This window comes from Salmo trutta, unplaced genomic scaffold (assembly GCF_901001165.1).
Source record: "Salmo trutta unplaced genomic scaffold, fSalTru1.1, whole genome shotgun sequence".
Classification (NCBI taxonomy): Eukaryota; Metazoa; Chordata; class Actinopteri; order Salmoniformes; family Salmonidae; genus Salmo; species Salmo trutta.
In genome coordinates, this window is record NW_021822877.1 from 50,485 (window position 1) to 70,309 (window position 19,825).

At 45.2% G+C, this 19,825-nt stretch overlaps 1 protein-coding gene across 1 annotated transcript in view; it reads right to left on the reverse strand.

Annotated features, from left to right (window-relative positions):
• Positions 1-819: 819 nt before the first annotated feature.
• Positions 820-19,825, reverse strand: part of LOC115186236 (teneurin-3-like) — a 30,680-nt gene continuing 11,674 nt past the window's right edge. The window contains exons 2-3 of the mRNA XM_029745908.1: positions 11,248-11,479; positions 820-1,093 (exon numbers count right to left, since the gene is read on the reverse strand). Coding sequence (XP_029601768.1) covers positions 967-1,093; positions 11,248-11,479 — 359 coding nt within the window. The 3' untranslated portion in view covers positions 820-966. The remainder of the gene's footprint in view (positions 1,094-11,247; positions 11,480-19,825) is intronic.

The following is a 19,825-nucleotide window of genomic DNA, read 5'->3' on the forward strand; positions in this document are numbered from 1 at the left end:
GAGAGAGAGAGAGAGAGAGAGAGAGAGAGAGAGAGAGAGCGAGTAGGCGAGAGAGAGAGAGAGAGAGAGACAGAGAGAGAGAGAGGGTGGGTGGGTGGGTGGGTTTAAGTTGTAGATCCGCACCCCGAGGGACAGGGATAAGTGTCGGAGTAGCAGAAAGAACGGATATTAAAACCAGGGAAGTGATTACTTAACACTTAAAAAAATCCCTCAGAGATGAGGAGTTCGTCTTTAATTTAGTTTGCTACTTCCTCGAGGAAGTAGCTCTCCCTCACTGAAAACATCTAAAACCCAACAAAGTGCGGGCCAGAACTGATAAACCCATCCCTGTATGTTTTTCAAATGTAAGCTTCATCCCTCCCCCTTTTTTCACTCGCCAACCATGCCAAAGCCCAATTTGGATTAGCAAAGAGAAAGGCCAAGGTAAGCAATTCTCCAAAAAAGGATTGGTTTAATAGTGTCTTTTGTCTTTCTTTAGACAAGCACACTGACAAGAATGAACCATCATGGAGACATTAAACAACCATGGAGACATCAGACAATGGGACAAACGGAGCTGATTCTCGCTGTGATAACCAGCCAGACAACACTGAGCCTTCCATCCTGTTACATGGTAAACGTCTTGCTGCTGTGACACACTGGGTGAAGTCCGGGATAACATTGAGGGAATCTATGTGAGAGGGTTGGTAGACCAAAGAAGGCAGTAGCTATACAAAGGCTTGCATCCCGATGGCATTACAATACGACCCTAAGGCATGCTTTCTACCCAGTATCCTGTCTTACAGTGTGTCACCAATAAAGTTGTTGGAATTATTAGTATTTTTTTTGTTACATGGGATTGGACATGTGCGTGATGCTAATCCCTCTGTGTGTGTTTGTATTGGGCTCAGTGTTGCCAGGGGTTACACGGCGGCTGGGGATTGGCACCATGCGTAAAGGAGGACGACAAGCGGAGGGGATGGACACTCAGAGAGGCTGAGATGGAGGCACGTACCCGTCCCCATAGGCGCCTTCGTGGCACACGGGAGGAAACACATCCATCTCTATCAGGTTGTCATGCCCGTTTTCCAGAACGGCTTGCTTTGCTAATTTTCTACATGAGGGAGATGGAGATACCAGAGACATAACACAATTAGAGACGTGTGTTGTGTTGTGTTGTGTTGTGTTGTGTTGTGTGTGTGTGATCAAAGTGTATTAGTATACAACACAATTAGAGAGGAGAGAAGACTTGAGGAGATCAGTGTTTTTGCCGACGTTATTAGTTTTGGCAGCCAGACACGTCGACACACACACACAGAGCGATGGGGAGATAGTCCCCCTGTGGACCTGTCTGGCAGACAGGTGTCACACAGACACACACAGCATGCAGGGTTGGAAAAACACGCGCACACACAGTTGCGTAAGGACACACACTCAAACTAGGTCCCAAAAGCACACTCTCAGCTACCTGAGCATGCACACACAGGCACACCTACACACACACACACACACACACACATTCAATATACAAGCCGAAGCCCTCGATCCAGATAAGTGACGCATTCTAATTTCATTTCTATCTCTTTGTGTATTTCTCATTTTCACTTCTCTTTCACCTCCTCCCTCCATTTCCACAGCGGCAGCGGAGGAGAGGGGGATAGATAAACGTGTGATGATGAAAAGAGACAGTGGCTGTGCGATCTGAGATGGAGGGCCTCGAAGGGAGGAGAGAAGAGGAGAGGAGTCTTTTATTCCCTCCATAAAGCAGGCTGTTTATGGCGACGCTGGCAGAGTCAATGTGTTAAATTGAGATGTGGATAACCCTGTTATATAACCCTGCTATAGGCTCTTACAAACCCCTCTCCTTTCTCTTTCTCTCTCTCTCTCTGTGTACTAGTGGTGAGAACAGCCAATAAAATATACTGGAGCCAAACCAGGACAATAGTCTTTTACATGCTATTAGAGGGATAATAAGTCTCTCTATTTCTCGTGTTACATTTTTGAAATATTTTGTATTAGTTATCCTGTTTGATATTGATCACTGCACTGTTGGGTAGGGCTTGCAAGTTAAGCATTTCGCTGTACTTATGCATGTGACAAATAAAACTTGAAACACTCCTTCTTCCTCTCCACCTCTCTCTCTCTCTCTCTCTCTCTCTCTCTCTCTGATGAATTGTTCAGTTATAAGTCTTGACCACACATACCCCGACCTTAGTGACCTGTGCAGCATGACAACATAGCCCTCCAGCCTTGACTGACCCCACTGACATGGCCAAATGGAGATAGAACTGCCCTCTCCAGTCCCATCTCACCGCGGTGCACTCATCCAACATCACGCCACAACACTGAGGGTGTGTGTGTTGAAAAGAGTGTGTAAGCGCTTACTCAGATGTTGTGTTTCCTCGTATAGATTTAGATGCCTTAAATGCACTTTAAATAAAGTTTTATTTCGTTTGCTATTTCCAGATTGATGTAACACTTAAGCACGGTGTCCTACCGGTATAAAATGTTTGTCTAAAACGGTATAGTCAGTGAGCTCGTTTGTTTGGCTGTTGGTTTTCCTCACCCTAGTATTTTAAATTATTTTAGAGTTCACACATTGTTTTAGCGTACTGTAAAGCATTTAGCTCTCCAGGGTGCGTGACTCTCTCTGTGTGTGTGTGTGTGTGTGTGTGTGTGTTTACTACCCATTTGTCTTATTAGACTTGATTTATATTACCCATACATACACTACATTGGATATGCGATAGGCACTTCAGTATTGTTTATGACCTTATCAAATTGCCAGGTGTCTGGATTGCATGGTTTATGTGCAACACATTCCAATGATATATTTCATATTTCATTTTGTGGAAAAGGGAGAGAGAGAGAGAGGTGGAGAGGTATTTAGAAAAAAAGTCATACATCAAATGGAAAATCAAAATATGTTTGTTTAAAAAAACAATGTGAGCGTTCTTATCAATTTCTTAATTAAAAAGACAATTCATTCGAATGAAAACGGATTCTGCATTTATGGGAAGAAATTGGGCTACTTTTTAATTGAATTTAGCTACCTTATCCAGTTCAAAAGGCTCCTTTCAACCAAAACATTATCTTTGTTCGCTCGTATCAGTGAAACGATAGAGACGAAGTCTACATGGAAACGTGGCTGCATTTAAAAACGTTTTGAAACTATAATTAAATATTCGGATTAAAAAACCTGACAATGATAATAAAATCTTGACAAAGTTCAATGACTTCTTCCATGAGTATTGAAATCAAACGGCAACAGAGGATAGATATAATTGCTCTATCCATTCGATAGCATCTCTGTGCCCGATACCTACACTACAGGGCCAAAAGGGTTTCTCAGTGCTATGATAGTGGGCCAGCCATAACCCGTTTCCTTTGGCATAATGGACTTGTAGAGTGACTGCGAGAGCAAAGGCATGCATGTGGCGGGGGCCACCATTGTTAATTGACTGGAGGTGGCGTGACGCTGAGCAGCATTACCATGCTAATCCCCCCATATCTCCTTCCACATCTCCAGAGCTCTCCAACAATGGGTTGAGGAGAGAGACGCTAACATAAGCATGTGGCCATAGAGACAATAATATTAGCGTTAGCATGTTGACATATATAAGCTATGTAAGCGTTAGCACAAGGCCATAGAGAATAAACAGTTTGTTAGTATTAGCATGACTCCATAAATAAGCTATATTAGCATTGATGTCCTAAACACGCTAATGTTAGTGTTAGCATTGAATCCCCGAGCTGACAAGTATAAATCTGTCGTTCTGCCCCTGAACAAGGCAGTTAACCCATTGTTCCCCGGTATTGTAAATAAGAATTTGTTCTTAACTGACTTGCCTAGTAAAAATAAAGGTTAAATAAAATAAAATATAGATGATATGTTAACATTAGCAGGAGGATAGAAAAGCAATATTAGCATTAGCATGAGGCTATAGGGAAGACATGTTAGCATTAGCATGCAGCCATACTGTACCATAGCTAGAACTAGCAGGTTAGCTACATCAACACATTCTATTGTTTTTTTCCCAGAGCATATACATCACATTGAAGGGAAGACAACAGGCTGAGCTACTTGGAGAAACTTAAAGGGGCGGAGGAATCATAGTTGTCATGAAATCTAGGTGTTGAGTTGCAGACCGGGCTAATGAAAGCTGATCCAGGGAAAGAGAGGAGAAAGGGATGGAGGGGCAAAGGAGTGTGTGTTTGTCTATGAGATGTGTGTGTTTGCACGTGTCTCTGTGTGTCTATGATGTGTGTGTGTGTGTGTGTGTGTGTGTGTGTGTGTGTGTGTGTGTGTGTGTGTGTGTGTGTGTGTGACAGGCATGGGAGGCTGTCCTCTGACACAACAGGTGAGAATGATAATGAGTCACGGATTGAGTGATGAGGGATTATCACCTCGGAATGAGACCTTTCACCCTCCTCCCTCTCTCATCCTCCCATCTCTAATCTAACCCCCTCGAGTACCCACACACCCCTGTTCTATACCTTCATGTCTGCTCCATGCCGCGACTCTCTCTCTCTCTCTCTCTCCTCTCTCTGTTATCTACGTATCCTTCATCCTCCTCTCCTCTCCTCTCCCCCTCCCCTCCCCTCCCCTCCTCTCCTCTCCTCTCCTCTCCTCTCCTCTCCTCTCCTCTCCCCCTCCCCTCCCCTCCTCTCATGTGATCTACATATCCTTCATCTTCCTCTCCACCCCTCCTTGTCCTCCACTCAGACCTCTGCCATGCTATACCCATCCTTCCCTTATCCCTCTCTCATTCACAAAACTGCTCTCAAACACCTGGGCCTCCCCCTCCATCCATCCCTCCATCCATCCACTTTTTGACTAATTTAAAACTCAAAATCTCTCCACTCTCATTATGTCCCTCTCCAAAATCATCACTTCACATGTTCATTATCCTGACATAAGTACTATCAATCCACAAAGAAATAAAAAATGTCAAATGAAAGGTATTAATTTGATGACTACAGCCACAGGAGAGCAGAGTCCGACACCACGGCTTGACAAGGTTTTTTAACTTTTTATTTAACCAGGCAAGTCAGTTAAGAACAAATTGTTATTTACAATGATGGCCTAGGAACAGCGGGTTTACTGCCTTGTTCAGGGACAGAACGACAGATTGTTACCTTGTCAACTCAGGGATGGTGATGCTATAGCTTATCGCTCACAATGTTACCGGGGGCAACATGTATTTAATCCCCCAGGCTGTAAATATTTGTACAAACTTTATTAGCGATTCGGCTCGCGAACAAGACTGGAGAACATAGCCTTCCTTGTGTTTCTATAGATAGTCTGGGGCTGGTGAGGTCAGGGGGCTGTGTGTGCGGGTTAGCTAAAGGCATACGACAGTTGGTGTGTGTTTAGTCTGAAGAGATTAACCTCAGCGTACATATGATATGGCGTCTGTCTGTCTCTTCTCTCTAGGAGCTATGAGTGTGTGTGTGCGCGCGTGTGTGTGCGTCTCTCTCGCTTTATGAGCTAAGGAGGAATATGGTGCGAAGAATTCAAGTAAGAGATACTTTCAATAAATGAGAGACTTCAAGAAGCAGTTGATCAAGCCATTACAATGGTGTTGATCTAACATTGTCATTTTCTCTACATGATAGTGGAATATTGTGTCTTTGATGAAAAGCTTGTCTCTCTGATATTAACTGAGTGTTTAAATGAAGTAACCCCTTGGCCGTACGGACTTGCCACTCAGACTGAAATCCAGCCAGTGAAGCCGAGATGCAGCGTTATGTGAAGTTATGGATCATAATTATGATTTGTATGCATGTCTGTAACGCGGTACAAATAATTTATAGAGACTTTTATTACAGTATTATCATTATTAATGTCATTTTGTACGATTTCAAATAGAGGTAAAATATTCACATTGTTGATATTGCTGAATGAAAAACCTGTTGTTGATATACTGTCATAATGAAAAGAGTAGTAAAATACAGTATATTGTCATGAAAAAGAGCAGTTAATCACTGTTGGAGTTTATTGTCTTTCTGCAGGGGAAGTTTATAAAGCATTAGGTTTATGGCAAAGGCTTTAATTACAGTCTATTCTGGTAGGCTGATAACAAGGAGACATTTAAGTGACACACACACACACACACACACACACACACACACACATTTGTTTCCTAAATCAGGGTTGTCGATCACACGCTGCTTGGGCTTAATCTCCTTGGTCTATGTTTAGAGTTGTTGAAGTTGTGGGGTCGGGATTCTCCAATGTGGAAATGTGTGACGTATGTGTGTGTGTGTCGGGGTATATAAAGAAGCAATCCTTTTGTTATTATTCACTGACCATGCTGAGAGCTGAGAGGACACACATAGGTGTGTATAGAGAGTTATTCATCTGCAGACGTGAGAGAGAGGTCTTTGAATGCATCAAGCACTACCATGTTAAGTGGTCGGTGACGTACACAGGTTCTAAGACTCACTCTTAGAACCTCTCAGAGAAAACTGAAGCTCTCCGTCACTGAGTGGGACTTAAACCAGACTCTATACAAGATCTCAATAGGAGGAGACAATAGATGAAGTAGCAAAGGTGATGGAACACTAGAACACTCAACAGGGCTTTAGATGTAATTGGTGAAAAGAGCTAGCTAGCGTTAGCTATAGTGTCTCCTCAACAGGGCTTTAGATGTAATTGGTGAAAAGAGCTAGCTAGCGTTAGCTATAGTGTCTCCTCAACAGGGCTTTAGATGTAATTGGTGAAAGGAGCTAGCTAGCATTAGCTATAGTGTCTCCTCAACAGGGCTTTAGATGTAATTGGTGAAAAGAGCTAGCTAGCGTTAGCTATAGTGTCTCCTCAACAGGGCTTTAGATGTAATTGGTGAAAAGAGCTAGCTAGCGTTAGCTATAGTGTCTCCTCAACAGGGCTTTAGATGTAATTGGTGAAAGGAGCTTGCTAGCATTAGCTATAGTGTCTCCTCAACAGGGCTTTAGATGTAATTGGTGAAAAGAGCTAGCAAGCGTTAGCTATAGTGTCTCCTCAACAGGGCTTTAGATGTAATTGGTGAAAGGAGCTAGCTAGCGTTAGCTATAGTGTCTCCTCAACAGGGCTTTAGATGTAATTGGTGAAAAGAGCTAGCTAGCGTTAGCTATAGTGTCTCCTCAACAGGGCTTTAGATGTAATTGGTGAAAGGAGCTAGCTAGCGTTAGCTATAGTGTCTCCTCAACAGGGCTTTAGATGTAATTGGTGAAAAGAGCTAGCTAGCGTTAGCTATAGTGTCTCCTCAACAGGGCTTTAGATGTATTTGGTGAAAAGAGCTAGCTAGCGTTAGCTATAGTGTCTCCTCAACAGGGCTTTAGATGTAATTGGTGAAAAGAGCTAGCGAACGTTAGCTATAGTGTCTCCTCAACACGGGTTTTCTATGTAATTGTCGTGGTGAAAGGCGCTAGCTAACATTAGCTATAGTGTCTCCTCAATGGGGATTTTATATGTAATTGTCGTAGTGAAAGGAGCTAGCTAACGTTAGCTACAGTGTCTCCACAACAGGGCTTGCTATGTTATTGTCATGGTGAAAGGAGCTAGCCAATGTTAGCGTTCGTCTCCAGGGGATTTTCTCTTTATGTCCTCAGTATTAAATGAATATGTGAGTAATGGTGACAGAAGAGGAGGAGGATGGTTGAAGTGGGCTTATTGAGTTAAACGGTTATGATGGAGACTGTTCTCTAAGTGGGTGGTGGTGAGAGGGTGTGTGCATCATGAGTGTGTGAGTAATTGTCATTATTTTAATGTACCCTATATTTACTGTACCCTATATATTTTAATGTACCCTATAAGTATATCTGGCTATATTATTTTACTATGGCTTCATTGTTGCAAAAAAAAGTCTTTATTACAAAGAATATAAGAACTGAGCAGAGATGGAGTTTCCCTCAATCGCAAATCAAGCGCATCATTTCTAAAACAGACATTATTAAGCCAAAAAACTAAGCAAAAATGAAGCAATATTGTCGTGCAGCAAGTTGACTAAAGACCGGAGACAGCATCTGAAGCTTAAAAAAATGGGCATCTCTAGAACATTTCTTAGACAACACCGTGTAATTTTTTCCCTTAAAGATGCAGCTGTTTTTTTATGTGATCTGTCAACTATGGAAATATTTCTGTTTTAAAAAAAAGAATATTACACGTCATGCTGTCAATAATAAAATGATTTCTGTTTTTATATATAGGATCTTTACTTTGTTGCCAGGCCGACCACCATAGCTGAGAATACTAAAAGAGAATTTCACAGAAGGAGCCAACATGAAACAAGATGATGTACGATGAGATGATGTGTAGTAAATATGCTTCCAATAAAACCTTAAAAGGGATGATATCTGCTCATCAACATCCTCTGAAAGAGAAAGCGAGGCGTTGAAGACCGGTGAGGTCTCCTTCCTACCCTTGGATTATTACACTTTTCTTTCATCATTTCTTCTCCAGCCACAATGTCAAAAATAATGTCTGGTTTAGAAATGATGCGCTTGATTTGCGATTGAATTTGTGATGGGGGAACATTTATCAGATCCCACCGTCGCATTTTGATCCTGTTTTCAGTACCGGGGCTCAAAACATTCTCTCTTCTCTAATTCTACGACTTCGGCTGCCGAGAGAGTTCACCGTTTAGTTTATTTCCCTGACAGGCTCTTGTGTATACACACGAAACACCACCGCTACCTCCCTTTGCACGCACGCACACACACACACACGCACACACACACACTTAGCCCGCATCCTAACTGGCACCCTATTCCCTTTATAGTGCACTACTTTTGAACAACATGATCGAGAATAGGGTGCCATTTGGGATGCAGACAGGGAGTGCTCAAATCCACTAGTGTGAGCCAAACGTGTTTAAAAGGTGCCTACAAAGCAAGTGAGAGAGGGAATCTGATACTGTGAGTACTCTGTGCTGTAGTGTTGGCCCATGTTGGAGCCAGGGCTTGGGTTAAAAGGCTTCCTACACACAGCAAGGGAGGATCTCTCTCACACACACACAAACACAGACAGACAGACACAACACATGGTATGGTGTTGGACCAGGGCTATCCCACTGGCTCTGAATTGACCACTGCATTCCTGTGTTGTGTTTTTTTCCTTCCCCCTGGGCCCTGTTGTCATGGTGGAACTCTATTCCCTGTAGTGGTGGGGGGTTTGGTTTTGGAGTAACACAAGCTTTAAGCCCCTCTTGTTAATAATAGATGTATACATATTGTTTTGTCAATAAGAGATGAGGAGGACAGCCAAGGTCATACAGGAGGATCACATGGACAAGAGGAGGAGGAGAGACAGAGAGAGTAGAGAGAGTAGAGAGAGAGAGAGAGAGAGAGAGAGAGAGAGAGAGAATGAGGGACATATAGGAAGAGAAAATGGATGGCGAGGGACATGATGCCAGCTAGTCCCCCCCGATCTCCAGCTGCCCGACACGCCTGTTGCAGATGAGGTCTGGGGTTATGGTTGGTCCTGGTGTTGGAGACAGGTGAACCATAAATAAAAGGCCAGAGAGACAGAGGGAACGAGAGTGTGTGTGAGTGTGAGTGTGTGTGAGTGTGTGTGTGTGTGTGAGAGAGAGAGAAACAGGGCCTCCCTTAGGAGAGCCAGGTGTGTTATTCAAGGGTCCCTTTACACACTGTTCGGCCTGGCACTTCTCTGGTCATAAAATATAAAACTATACAGCCAGGGATTTTCACACACATATCACCCAGAGGCCCCCAGCCCTGCTTAACTCTACAGCTACACTGTCCTGTCCCTCTATCCCTCCACCCCTCTATCCCTCTATCCCTCCATCCCTCTATTGCTGCCTTGTAATGTTACATAGCCATGTCAGGGTTTTTTCTTCTCCTCTTTTTCTTTCTTTCTTTCATTCCTTCATTCTTTTTCTGGAGAAGAAGGGTGGGAAACATTCTGGACAGAAAAAGAGCGAGGTACAAATGGACTGATGGATCTGAGGTCGGGGTTAGAGAGGGAGCTCACAGAAGACTAGTGTCCCGTAACTTCTAGATTCAAACACACACACATTCACTCTGGCAGCTACACACACAAGCACAGAAACACACACACACACACGGGCACATACAGAAACACACAGACACACAGACACAGGAGGGAGATTTGTTGTATTGTGTAACAATGAAAGCATGAATGAAAAGTGCAGGTAACTGTTTAAAACAGGGAGGGGGTAGAGGAAGAGACCCATTAACACTAGAACACCTGAGCCAGTCTACTAATAATACAGCAGAGGCACAAATCAATGTGTGTGTGTGTGTGTTTAAACCTCCCTCTAATGTGTCCCTAGTCATTGATTGACAAGTCCAAAAGCTGTACAATAACACGTGAGAGGAAAGCCTTTCTGTCTGAGTGGGGTGTGTGCTCGCACTCTCTCTCTCTGTGTGTATGTGAGAGTGAGTGAGTGAGTGAGTGAGTGAGTGAGTGAGTGAGTGTGAGTGTGTGTGTGTGTGTGTGTGTGTGTGTGTGTGTGTGTGTGTGTGAGTGAGTGAGTGAGTGAGTGAGTGTGTGTGTGTGTGAGTGAGTGAGTGCGTGCGTGCGTGCGTGCGTGAGTGTGTGTGTGTGAGTGAGTGCTCTCTGTATGATCCTAGTTCTGAAGAAGACTAGAGTGGAGGAGGGTCACACTAAAGAAATACACTCACTGTACTCTCTGGTTTTGGATTGCTTGGTGAGTTTCACTGTGTTGAAACATCAGCACATGTTTGGGTTGCCATATTGGCTCTGCTTTGATTTGCAAGGTCATCAATGGGTATAGTTACTGAGTTGGCTGAGGTAAGTAAGGGTTGCCAAGTTGGCTGAATGTTACGTACGGATGCTAGTTTTCCCACTTTAACTAGTTTTAGTTTGCCAGTTTAGCTAAGGCATGGTTCCCAAGGTTGACTACCTTGCCAGATTGGAGGTTTGGGTTGCCAGGTATTCTCACAATAAAAAAAGAGATATGTGATCATGTCTCAATGTAATCAAGGTATGAAATTATTGTTAATTTGAAATACAATCTATTTTGGGGTTTAGTTGAAGTGTATAAATAATTATAATTATGTTCTAGCCCCCGACCATCAGCTCTGACAAAAATCGTCCCGCAGCTGAATTTAGTTGCCTACCACTGGTTATGTTTTCAAGGTATGCTAATGTTATATTATAATCCATAATGCCTTTATTTAGAGCAACCTGTTACCAGATTTGAGATTTGGGTAGCCAGGTTTGCTTAATTCATGTTTAATACAGTTGCCATGTATTTTTTTTTTTATATATTGAAATCTTACCTGCTCTCCAGTGGCACATTGCTGCCCAGGACCCAGCTGTCCTGCAGCGGCACGGACTCGGGTGTGGTTTGCAGCTCGGCGGGGAGGGCGGCCGGTGGGGCCGGGCTGGGGTTACGGTTGCGGCTGCTCAGGGAGTTGTGGTTGAGCGCGGTGACAGACGGCTGCTGCTTGTGGGGAGGCGGGGCTGGCGGCAGCGTGGACTGGCCCTGCTGGTGGTGATTGGACGGTTGCTCTGTATCGGAGAGGACATAAGAGATGGGGAAGGGTTAGTGATTTGGGGTTTGATGAAGAAAGGAAAATACCTGTAACACGGTTAGTTACAGGTTTGAGCAAACGAAGATGACAGCCCCACACAAGAAACGTTCAACAACAGAATGTTGTGCTCAGTAAAATGTACTGATGCTCACTGTGCCTCTGGAGTCTCTCACTCTCTCTCTCTCTCTCTCCCGTCTCTCTCTCTCTCTCTCTCTCCCTTGTCTCTCTCTCTCCCGTCTCTCTCTCTTGCTCGCTCTCTCCCTCTGTCTCTCCCTCTCTCTCTCTCTCTCTCTCTCTCTCTCTCTCTCACTCTCTCTCTCTCTCTCTCTCTCTCTCTCGCGCTCTCTCTTCTCTGTCTCTCTCCCATATGCTCCCATCCTGGGTAATTAATCATCCCACTTAAGTAAACCTATCTGGATGAGTGCAGGCATCATTACAACACAACATCTGGCTGCTATTACAACACTACAATGATGGACTAAACCATTGAACACTCCTGCCACACACACACACACACACACACACACACACCTACACACAAACAAGCTCACGAACACTCAAGCACCCACCCCCCTTCTCCTCCCTCAGTACTGCTCGGTTTACCTCAGAGCCTGAAAGATGGCCGTTCTAATACCGACAACGTTTCAGAGATGATGATTACAGGCAGTTACACACGAGGGGGGGGGGGGGGGGGGGTAGACTTGGGAAGACAAATGACAAAACCAGTCAGAGAACAACAGGTCACAACGAACGTCGTTACAGGTTAGACCTCTTCTAATCTGCCCTCAGGGTTACAGTCTGAGAAGGCTAGTGGAAGGAGCAGAGAAGGAGGAGATGGCGGGAGGAGAGGAGATTTCAGCCCTCTCATTCTCCTAGAGCGGTGTTTAAATGAGGGCGGAGTGAAGAGAGGAAGGAGAGGGGAGGAGAAGAGGAGGAGAGGAGATTTCAGCCATCTCATTCTCCTAGAGCGGTGTGTTTAAATGAGGGCGGAGTTTAAATGAGGGCGGAGTGAAGAGAGGAAGGAGAGGGGAGATTCCAGCTATTTTTCTAGAGATTCTCCAAGCTCGCCGTGGAGACCATCAGTGAAAGATCAACAGCAGACGTTGCATTACGGTTCTTAACTGAACGTCTCGTATCTGATTACGAGGCTGGTAGAACTAATGACCTTCACAGCCCTGCAGTCTACCGCGCTCTGCAGTGTTGTGGAGGCTCTTTTACAGAGCTACAGCAATTACCTCCTAACACACATTGCTGTCACACACACACACACACACCACTCACACTCTCTCATAAACAACCAACTGAAACAGTCATTATTATTCAAACTCCCACACAAATATTCACTGTAGACACACACCCACACACAGACACACACACACACCCACACACACACACACACACACAGCGAGAGTAAGGAAAAGAGCATAGATAGTGTTTTAATTCCGGGGTGCTGGGTTCCTGGCTTCAGATTCTAGTAGGGTGAGGCCGGGTGCTGCAGATTTTTATAGTGCCAGCGCCAATTTGTTGATATATATGTTGAAGAGGGTGGGGCTTAAGCTGCATCCCTGTCTCACCCCACGGCCCCATGGGAAGAAATGTGTGTGTTTTTTGCCTATTTTAACCACTCACTTGTTGTTTGTGTACATGGACTTTATAATGTTGTAAGTTTTTTCCCCAACACCACTTTCCATCAATTTGTATAGCAGACCCTCATGCCAAATTGAGTTGAAGGCTTTTTTGAAGTCAACAAAGCATGAGAAGACTTTGCCTTTGTTTTAGTTTGTTTGTTTGTCAATTAGGGTGTGCAGGGTGAATACGTGGTCTGTTGTACAGTAATTTGGTAAAAAGCCAATTTTACATTTTGCTCAGTACATTGTTTTCACTGAGGAAATGTACGAGTCTGCTGTTAATGATAATGCAGAGGATTTTCCCAAGGTTGCTGTTGATGCATATCCCCCGGTTGTTATTGGGGTCAAATTTGTCTCCACTTTTGTGGATTGGGGTGATCAGTCCTTGGTTCCAAATTTTGGGGAAGATGCCAGAGCTAAGGATGATGTTAAAGAGTTTTAGTATAGCCAATTGGAATTTGTTGTCTGTATATTTGATCATTTCATTGAGGGTACCATCAACACCACATGCCTTTTTGGGTTGGAGGGTTTTTATTGTCTCTCTCTCTCTCTCTCTCTCTCTCTCTCTGTCTCTCTCTGCCTCTCTCTCTCTCTCTCTCCGTCTCTCTCTCTCAGTCTCTCTCTCTCAGTCTCTCTCTCTCTCACTCTCTCTCTCTGTCTCTCTCGCTGTCTCTCTCGCTGTCTCCCTCTCGGTCTCTCTCTCTCTCTCGGTCTCTCTCTCTCTCGGTCTCTCTCTCTCTCTCTCGGTCTCTCTCTCTCTCTCGCTCTCAGTCTCTCTCTCTCTCTCGCTCTCAGTCTCTCTCTCTCAGTCGCTCTCAGTCTCTCTCTCTCAGTCGCTCTCAGTCTCTCTCTCTGTCTCTCTCTCTCTCTCGCTCTCTCTCTCGCTCTCTCTGTCTCTTTCTCTGTCTCTTTCTCTCTCTCAGTCTCTCTCTCTGTCGCTCTCTCTGTCTCTCTCTCTGTCTCTCTCTCTCTGTCTCTCTCTCTCTGTCTCTCTCTCAGTCTCTCTCTCTCAGTCAATTCAATTCAATTCGCTTTATTGGCATGACGTAACAATGTTCATATTGCCAAAGCTTATTTTGTATATTTACAATATAAAAATAAATAAAAAATGAGAATCAAAATTGTCAACGGGACAACAGTAACAACAATAACCAAGGGTCAAAATAACCATACATTCAACAATAACAATAGCCATACAGTAGAGTACATGTGCAGGTTTATTGGTCTGTCAGACACTGTCCCTCATTTTATGGCAGGCAGCAATGTAGTGCGCTGCCAACACACAGCTCTCTGCGTCCTCCCCCAACAGGACGGGTAGCCTATCCTCATCTCTCGCTGTCTCCCTCTCGGTCTCTCTGCCTCTCGCTCTATGGAATCAGCACTGAGCTCTAGCTCCAGACCTAAATCCCCTTTACGTTGGCCCTGGATTACATACAAACCACTTGTAATACGAGACCCCGCTATCCTCCCAAACGCCCCCCAAGCTCTCCTCCCTCCCTGGGGAGCTTGATTCTTCACACCACTTCCAGCTTCCTCTCTTCTCTCCTTTTCTTCAGATGGCAGCCTGGCTATTTAGAACCTGAACAAACGTTAGATTGTATTTTCACCTTCATGTGTTGTTGTTATTATTATCTATCCTGATGTCTAGTCACTTTACCCTGCCTCCATGTACACATCTACCTCTAATACCTTATTATTATCTATCCTGATGCCTAGTCACTTTACCCTGCCTCCATGTACATATCTACCTCTAATACCTTATTATTATCCATCCTGATGTCTAGTCACTTTACCCTGCCTCCATGTACACATCTACCTCTAATACCTTATTATTATCCATCCTGATGTCTAGTCACTTTACCCTGCCTCCATGTACATATCAACCTCTAATACCTTATTATTATCCATCCTGATGTCTAGTCACTTTACCCTGCCTCCATGTACACATCTACCTCTAATACCTTATTATTATCCATCCTGATGTCTAGTCACTTTACCCTGCCTCCATGTACATATCTACCTCTAATACCTTATTATCTACCCTGATGTCTAGTCACTTTACCCTGCCTCCATGTACATATCTACCTCTAATACCTTATTATTATCTATCCTGATGTCTAGTCACTTTACCCTGCCTCCATGTACATATCTACCTCTTGATTCCTCCTACCTCGCCACATTGATCTGGTACTGGAACTTCCTGTATGGAGCTCCACATTGATATGGTACTGGTACTTCCTGTATGGAGCTCCACATTGATATGGTACTGGTACTTCCTGTATGGAGCTCCACATTGATATGGTACTGGTACTTCCTGTATGGAGCTCCACACTGATTTGGTACTGGTACTTCCTGTATGTAGCTCCACATTGATATGGTACTGGTACTTCCTGTATGGAGCTCCACATTGATATGGTACTGGTACTTCCTGTATGGAGCTCCACATTGATATGGTACTGGTACTTCCTGTATGGAGCTCCACACTGATTTGGTACTGGTACTTCCTGTATGTAGCTCCACATTGATATGGTACTGGTACTTCCTGTATGGAGCTCCACATTGATATGGTACTGGTACTTCCTGTATGGAGCTCCACATTGATATGGTACTGGAAGTACCATATCAATACTTCCTGTATGGAGCTCCACACTGATTTGGTACTGGTACTTCCTGTATGGAGCTCCACACTGATTTGGTACTGGAACTTCCTGTATGTAGCTCCACATTGATTTGGTACTGGAACTTCCTGTATGGAGCTCCACATTGATATGGTACTGGAACGTCCTGTATGTAGCTTCAATTTGGTATGGTACTGGAACTTCCTGTATGTAGCTCCACATTGATATGGTACTGGAACTTCCTGTATGTAGCTCCACATTGATATGGTACTGGAACTTCCTGTATGTAGCTCCACATTGATATGGTACTGGTACTTCCTGTATGTAGCTCCACATTGATATGGTACTGGTACTTCCTGTATGTAGCTCCACATTGATATGGTACTGGAACTTCCTGTATGTAGCTCCACATTGATATGGTACTGGTACTTCCTGTATGTAGCTCCACATTGATATGGTACTGGTACTTCCTGTATGTAGCTCCACATTGATATGGTACTGGTACTTCCTGTATGTAGCTCCACATTGATATGGTACTGGAACTTCCTGTATGTAGCTCCACATTGATATGGTACTGGAACTTACTGTATGTAGCTCCACATTGATATGGTACTGGTACTTCCTGTATGTAGCTCCACATTGATATGGTACTGGAACTTACTGTATGTAGCTCCAGTATTGTGTCATTCATTTTATTCCTCTTGTGTTACTGTTTTTATATTTAAATTCTGCATCGTTGGGAAGGGCTCGTAAGCAAGCATTTAACGGGGAAGTCTACACCAGTTGTATTCGGCGCATGTGACAAATAACACTTTGTGTGATTTGATTGAGTGAGTAGGTTCTGATGATACACAGGCATTATGAGAGGAAGATAGGGCTTATCGTGAGGGAACGTGATGGTGCAGCGCACCGGGTGATGTGACTGTGGTTGGTGAGATGGAGATGATCCGTGCTACTGTCCCCTTTTCCATTCACGTTGATGCGCACACACACACACACACATCACCAGGGTTGAGGGGACATCAGCAGTGACAGTTGACAGTGATCGTCCACGACATGTGCGCAAACACCCCCCTCTCCCGCCATCCCTCCAACCAGCCCTCCAGCCACCCCACCAAGCTGAGTGTTTGTAGCCCACCAGCGATGCCTGTCGGTGGGGGAGCGGTGGCATGTCATCTGGGCCCTGGTAGTGTCCTTGGCAGCGCTGAGTCAACAGTCAGTGGCATGTTGACACAGTAGCTGGCCTAACACTGTTTCTCTATGGGCTACCAGGCGTCATGTGGAGTAGGATGACAACAATGCCTATAGACACTGGTCTGAGGTCAGTTTGGGGTTTGGTACTAGACCTGTTTCTATGGGCAACCTCAGAACGAAGGGAGACAAAAGAGGTGAGAGAGAATGATATGGAGGAAAGAGAGAGAGAGAGAGAGGAAGATGAAGGAAAGGGGGAGAAATGAAGGAGGGAAGAGGCAGCGGCAATGAGAGAGAGAGAGAGAGAGAGAAGGGGGAGAGAAAAGTGAGCTAGGGGAGGATAAAATGAAGTGGGGAGAGATAGTGTGTGGAGAGATAGTGTGTGGACTCTCCCCCAGGTGAGGCGGAGGCTGGACGAGTGTGAGGTTGTTTGATCGTCCGTGAGCTGACGTGATGGCTGGCTTCACATCTGGCCCTGGACACGCCTCCCTCTCTCCCTCTCTACTCACCCCCCCCCCCCCCCCCCCCCCCAAAACACACAAAGAGAGAGGGGGAATCCCCAGAGCTAAAGCCACTGAGGACAAAGGAAGGGGAAAGAAAACGCATGGTGGACGCTATGCCATGTGACGGACCGTATATCAGGAAGGCTCATTATGCAGGTCTATCCTGGAAGACTGAATGGTATGGTATAGGGATGACCTTTTGATCCGAGAACTTTGAGTCTCAATCACTGAACTGAGCACCCTGACGGACCTACATTGTGAGACTACAATGGAAGCAGAGTGGGAGAAAACTATTCAGATATAGCGCCTACTGCTTCAGAGAAAAGACCAGGGAATAACAGCCTCTCGGTAATAGAGCAAACAAAGGGAGATGGAGGAGTATAGCCGGGGTAAACCAAGCACACAACAAAGGCACAGCAAAGACCTGGAAGAAGGGGTGAGAGAGAGAGAGAGAGAGAGAGAGAGAGAGAGAGAGAGAGAGAGAGAGAGAGAGAGAGAGAGAGAGAGAGAGAGAGAGAGAGAGAGAGAGAGAAACAGAGAGCGAGACAGAGAGGGATGAGCCCGGGGTCACAGCGACATGTCGGCCATGAAATGTTTAGATTTCCATTTTCCTCCGACAACCTGAGCCCTGACCTGGAACTGCATGAAAGCAATCAGCACAAAAGAAGAAAAATCACTCCCTCTCCTACTCCCTTCCTTTTTATCTGCTATCTTCCCTCGCCCCGTCTCTTCGCTCCCTCCTCTCTACCCTTCCACCTCCTCTCCTCCCTCTCTTATTTTCTCCTCCTTCTCTCCCGCTCTCCTCCAAGGGGCTGAGTTGCTACAGGCTCTGGGTTTAACTGCAGTGGAATTAGGGGTGTCTAAATGGAATGGCACTGGTTTAGACCCCCAAAGAGCCCTAATTGAAGCTTTGCATTATTTAACCGTTCCTCCATAAGACGTGAGACGAGACACAGAGCCAACATGATGATCCCACCTCCGAGCGCTCAGCACTGACTTGGCAAGCCCTGCTGTTCTCTGCCAGGACTGTGTGTGTGTGTGTGTGTGTGTGTCTGGCTATAAATGTTTTTATAATTTGGAATAACATGGCATGTGGACAAAACCAGGTAAATTGGGAAGGCAATATTTAAAGACAGTCAAAGAAATGAGGAAGGCCAATAAGTAGACACCCACACCCACACACCCACCCACACACACACAGACAAACAAAGCTGCTCCTTCACACCGCCCGACAGCACACATTACACGGAGCTCAATATGTATCCATTTCAGCGCCATATGTTTTTGACATGAGTTCAGTTCCCCAGTGAAGCCTAGAGCATCCGTCTCACTACAGGGCTTCTCATCCACTCTCCTTTCACTGGCTCTTAAACACAGACCATTAACATGACACATGGCACCAAGCGTATCCCAGTTAACCTGGCTAGATGACCTTCACTAGACACACAGTACCCTGACTGACCCCTGTAGACTAGACCTTCTAACCCTCTAGCAAGGCAGACCAGACAGGATCCAGAGATCCAGGCCTCCACCCACTCAACCTTTCACCGTGGATGCCCAGGCCTGGTGGCTTGAGATGGGCAGAGAGAAGTCGAGAGAGGGCCCATGAAGAGTGAAGGTTGGGAAGGACTCAAGATGGCCCAAGGGAAGGGCCAGGAGAGGGGCCAAGGTGTAAGCTGGCTCAGGCTGCCTAGGTCTGGGGGGAGTGAGTGGAATAGTGTGTGTGTGTGTGTGTGTGTGTGTGTGTGTGTGTGTGTGTGTGTGTGTGTGTGTGTGTGTGTGTGTGTGTGTGTGTGATGGATGAGATGTGAGGAGACAGATGCAGGCTTTACAAGAGGCTTGCCTTTGAAACCCAACCCTGACTGATGGACTGCTGCCTGTCATTCATCAGGGGGTCTCCACCCCGTCACACACATGCCCTTCTGTTAGGTTAGTGTCTACACTTTAAGAGGCCTATCTGATTAGGATTTGTTGGCAGGAGCTAAATTACAGCCCAGGTCCGTTCAGCTCCTAACGGTGAGAGTGATAGCCATTGCTGTGTCTCTGTCTGCGTTTGTGTGTGTGTGTCTATGTGTGTATGTGTGCGTGTGTGTGTGTCTGTGTCTATGTGTGTGTGCGTCTGTGCGTGTGTGTGTGCTGACATCCTTCTCCTGGCTGGACCAGAGGGGTTTGTGAAGGCTAGGGGAGATTGAGTTGCTTATCTGCTTTCATAATCTAAACCAGCTTGTTTTTTTATACTCTTTTCTTCAGGGCCATGTCAGTGTTTAATGGTGAGGTTGATGGCTGTGGGGAGATACAGTGACCTTTTGAAACGAGAGAGAGAGAAAGGAGGGAGGGAGTGAGAGAAAGAAAGAAAGAAAGAGGGGAGGGAGAGAGAGAGAGA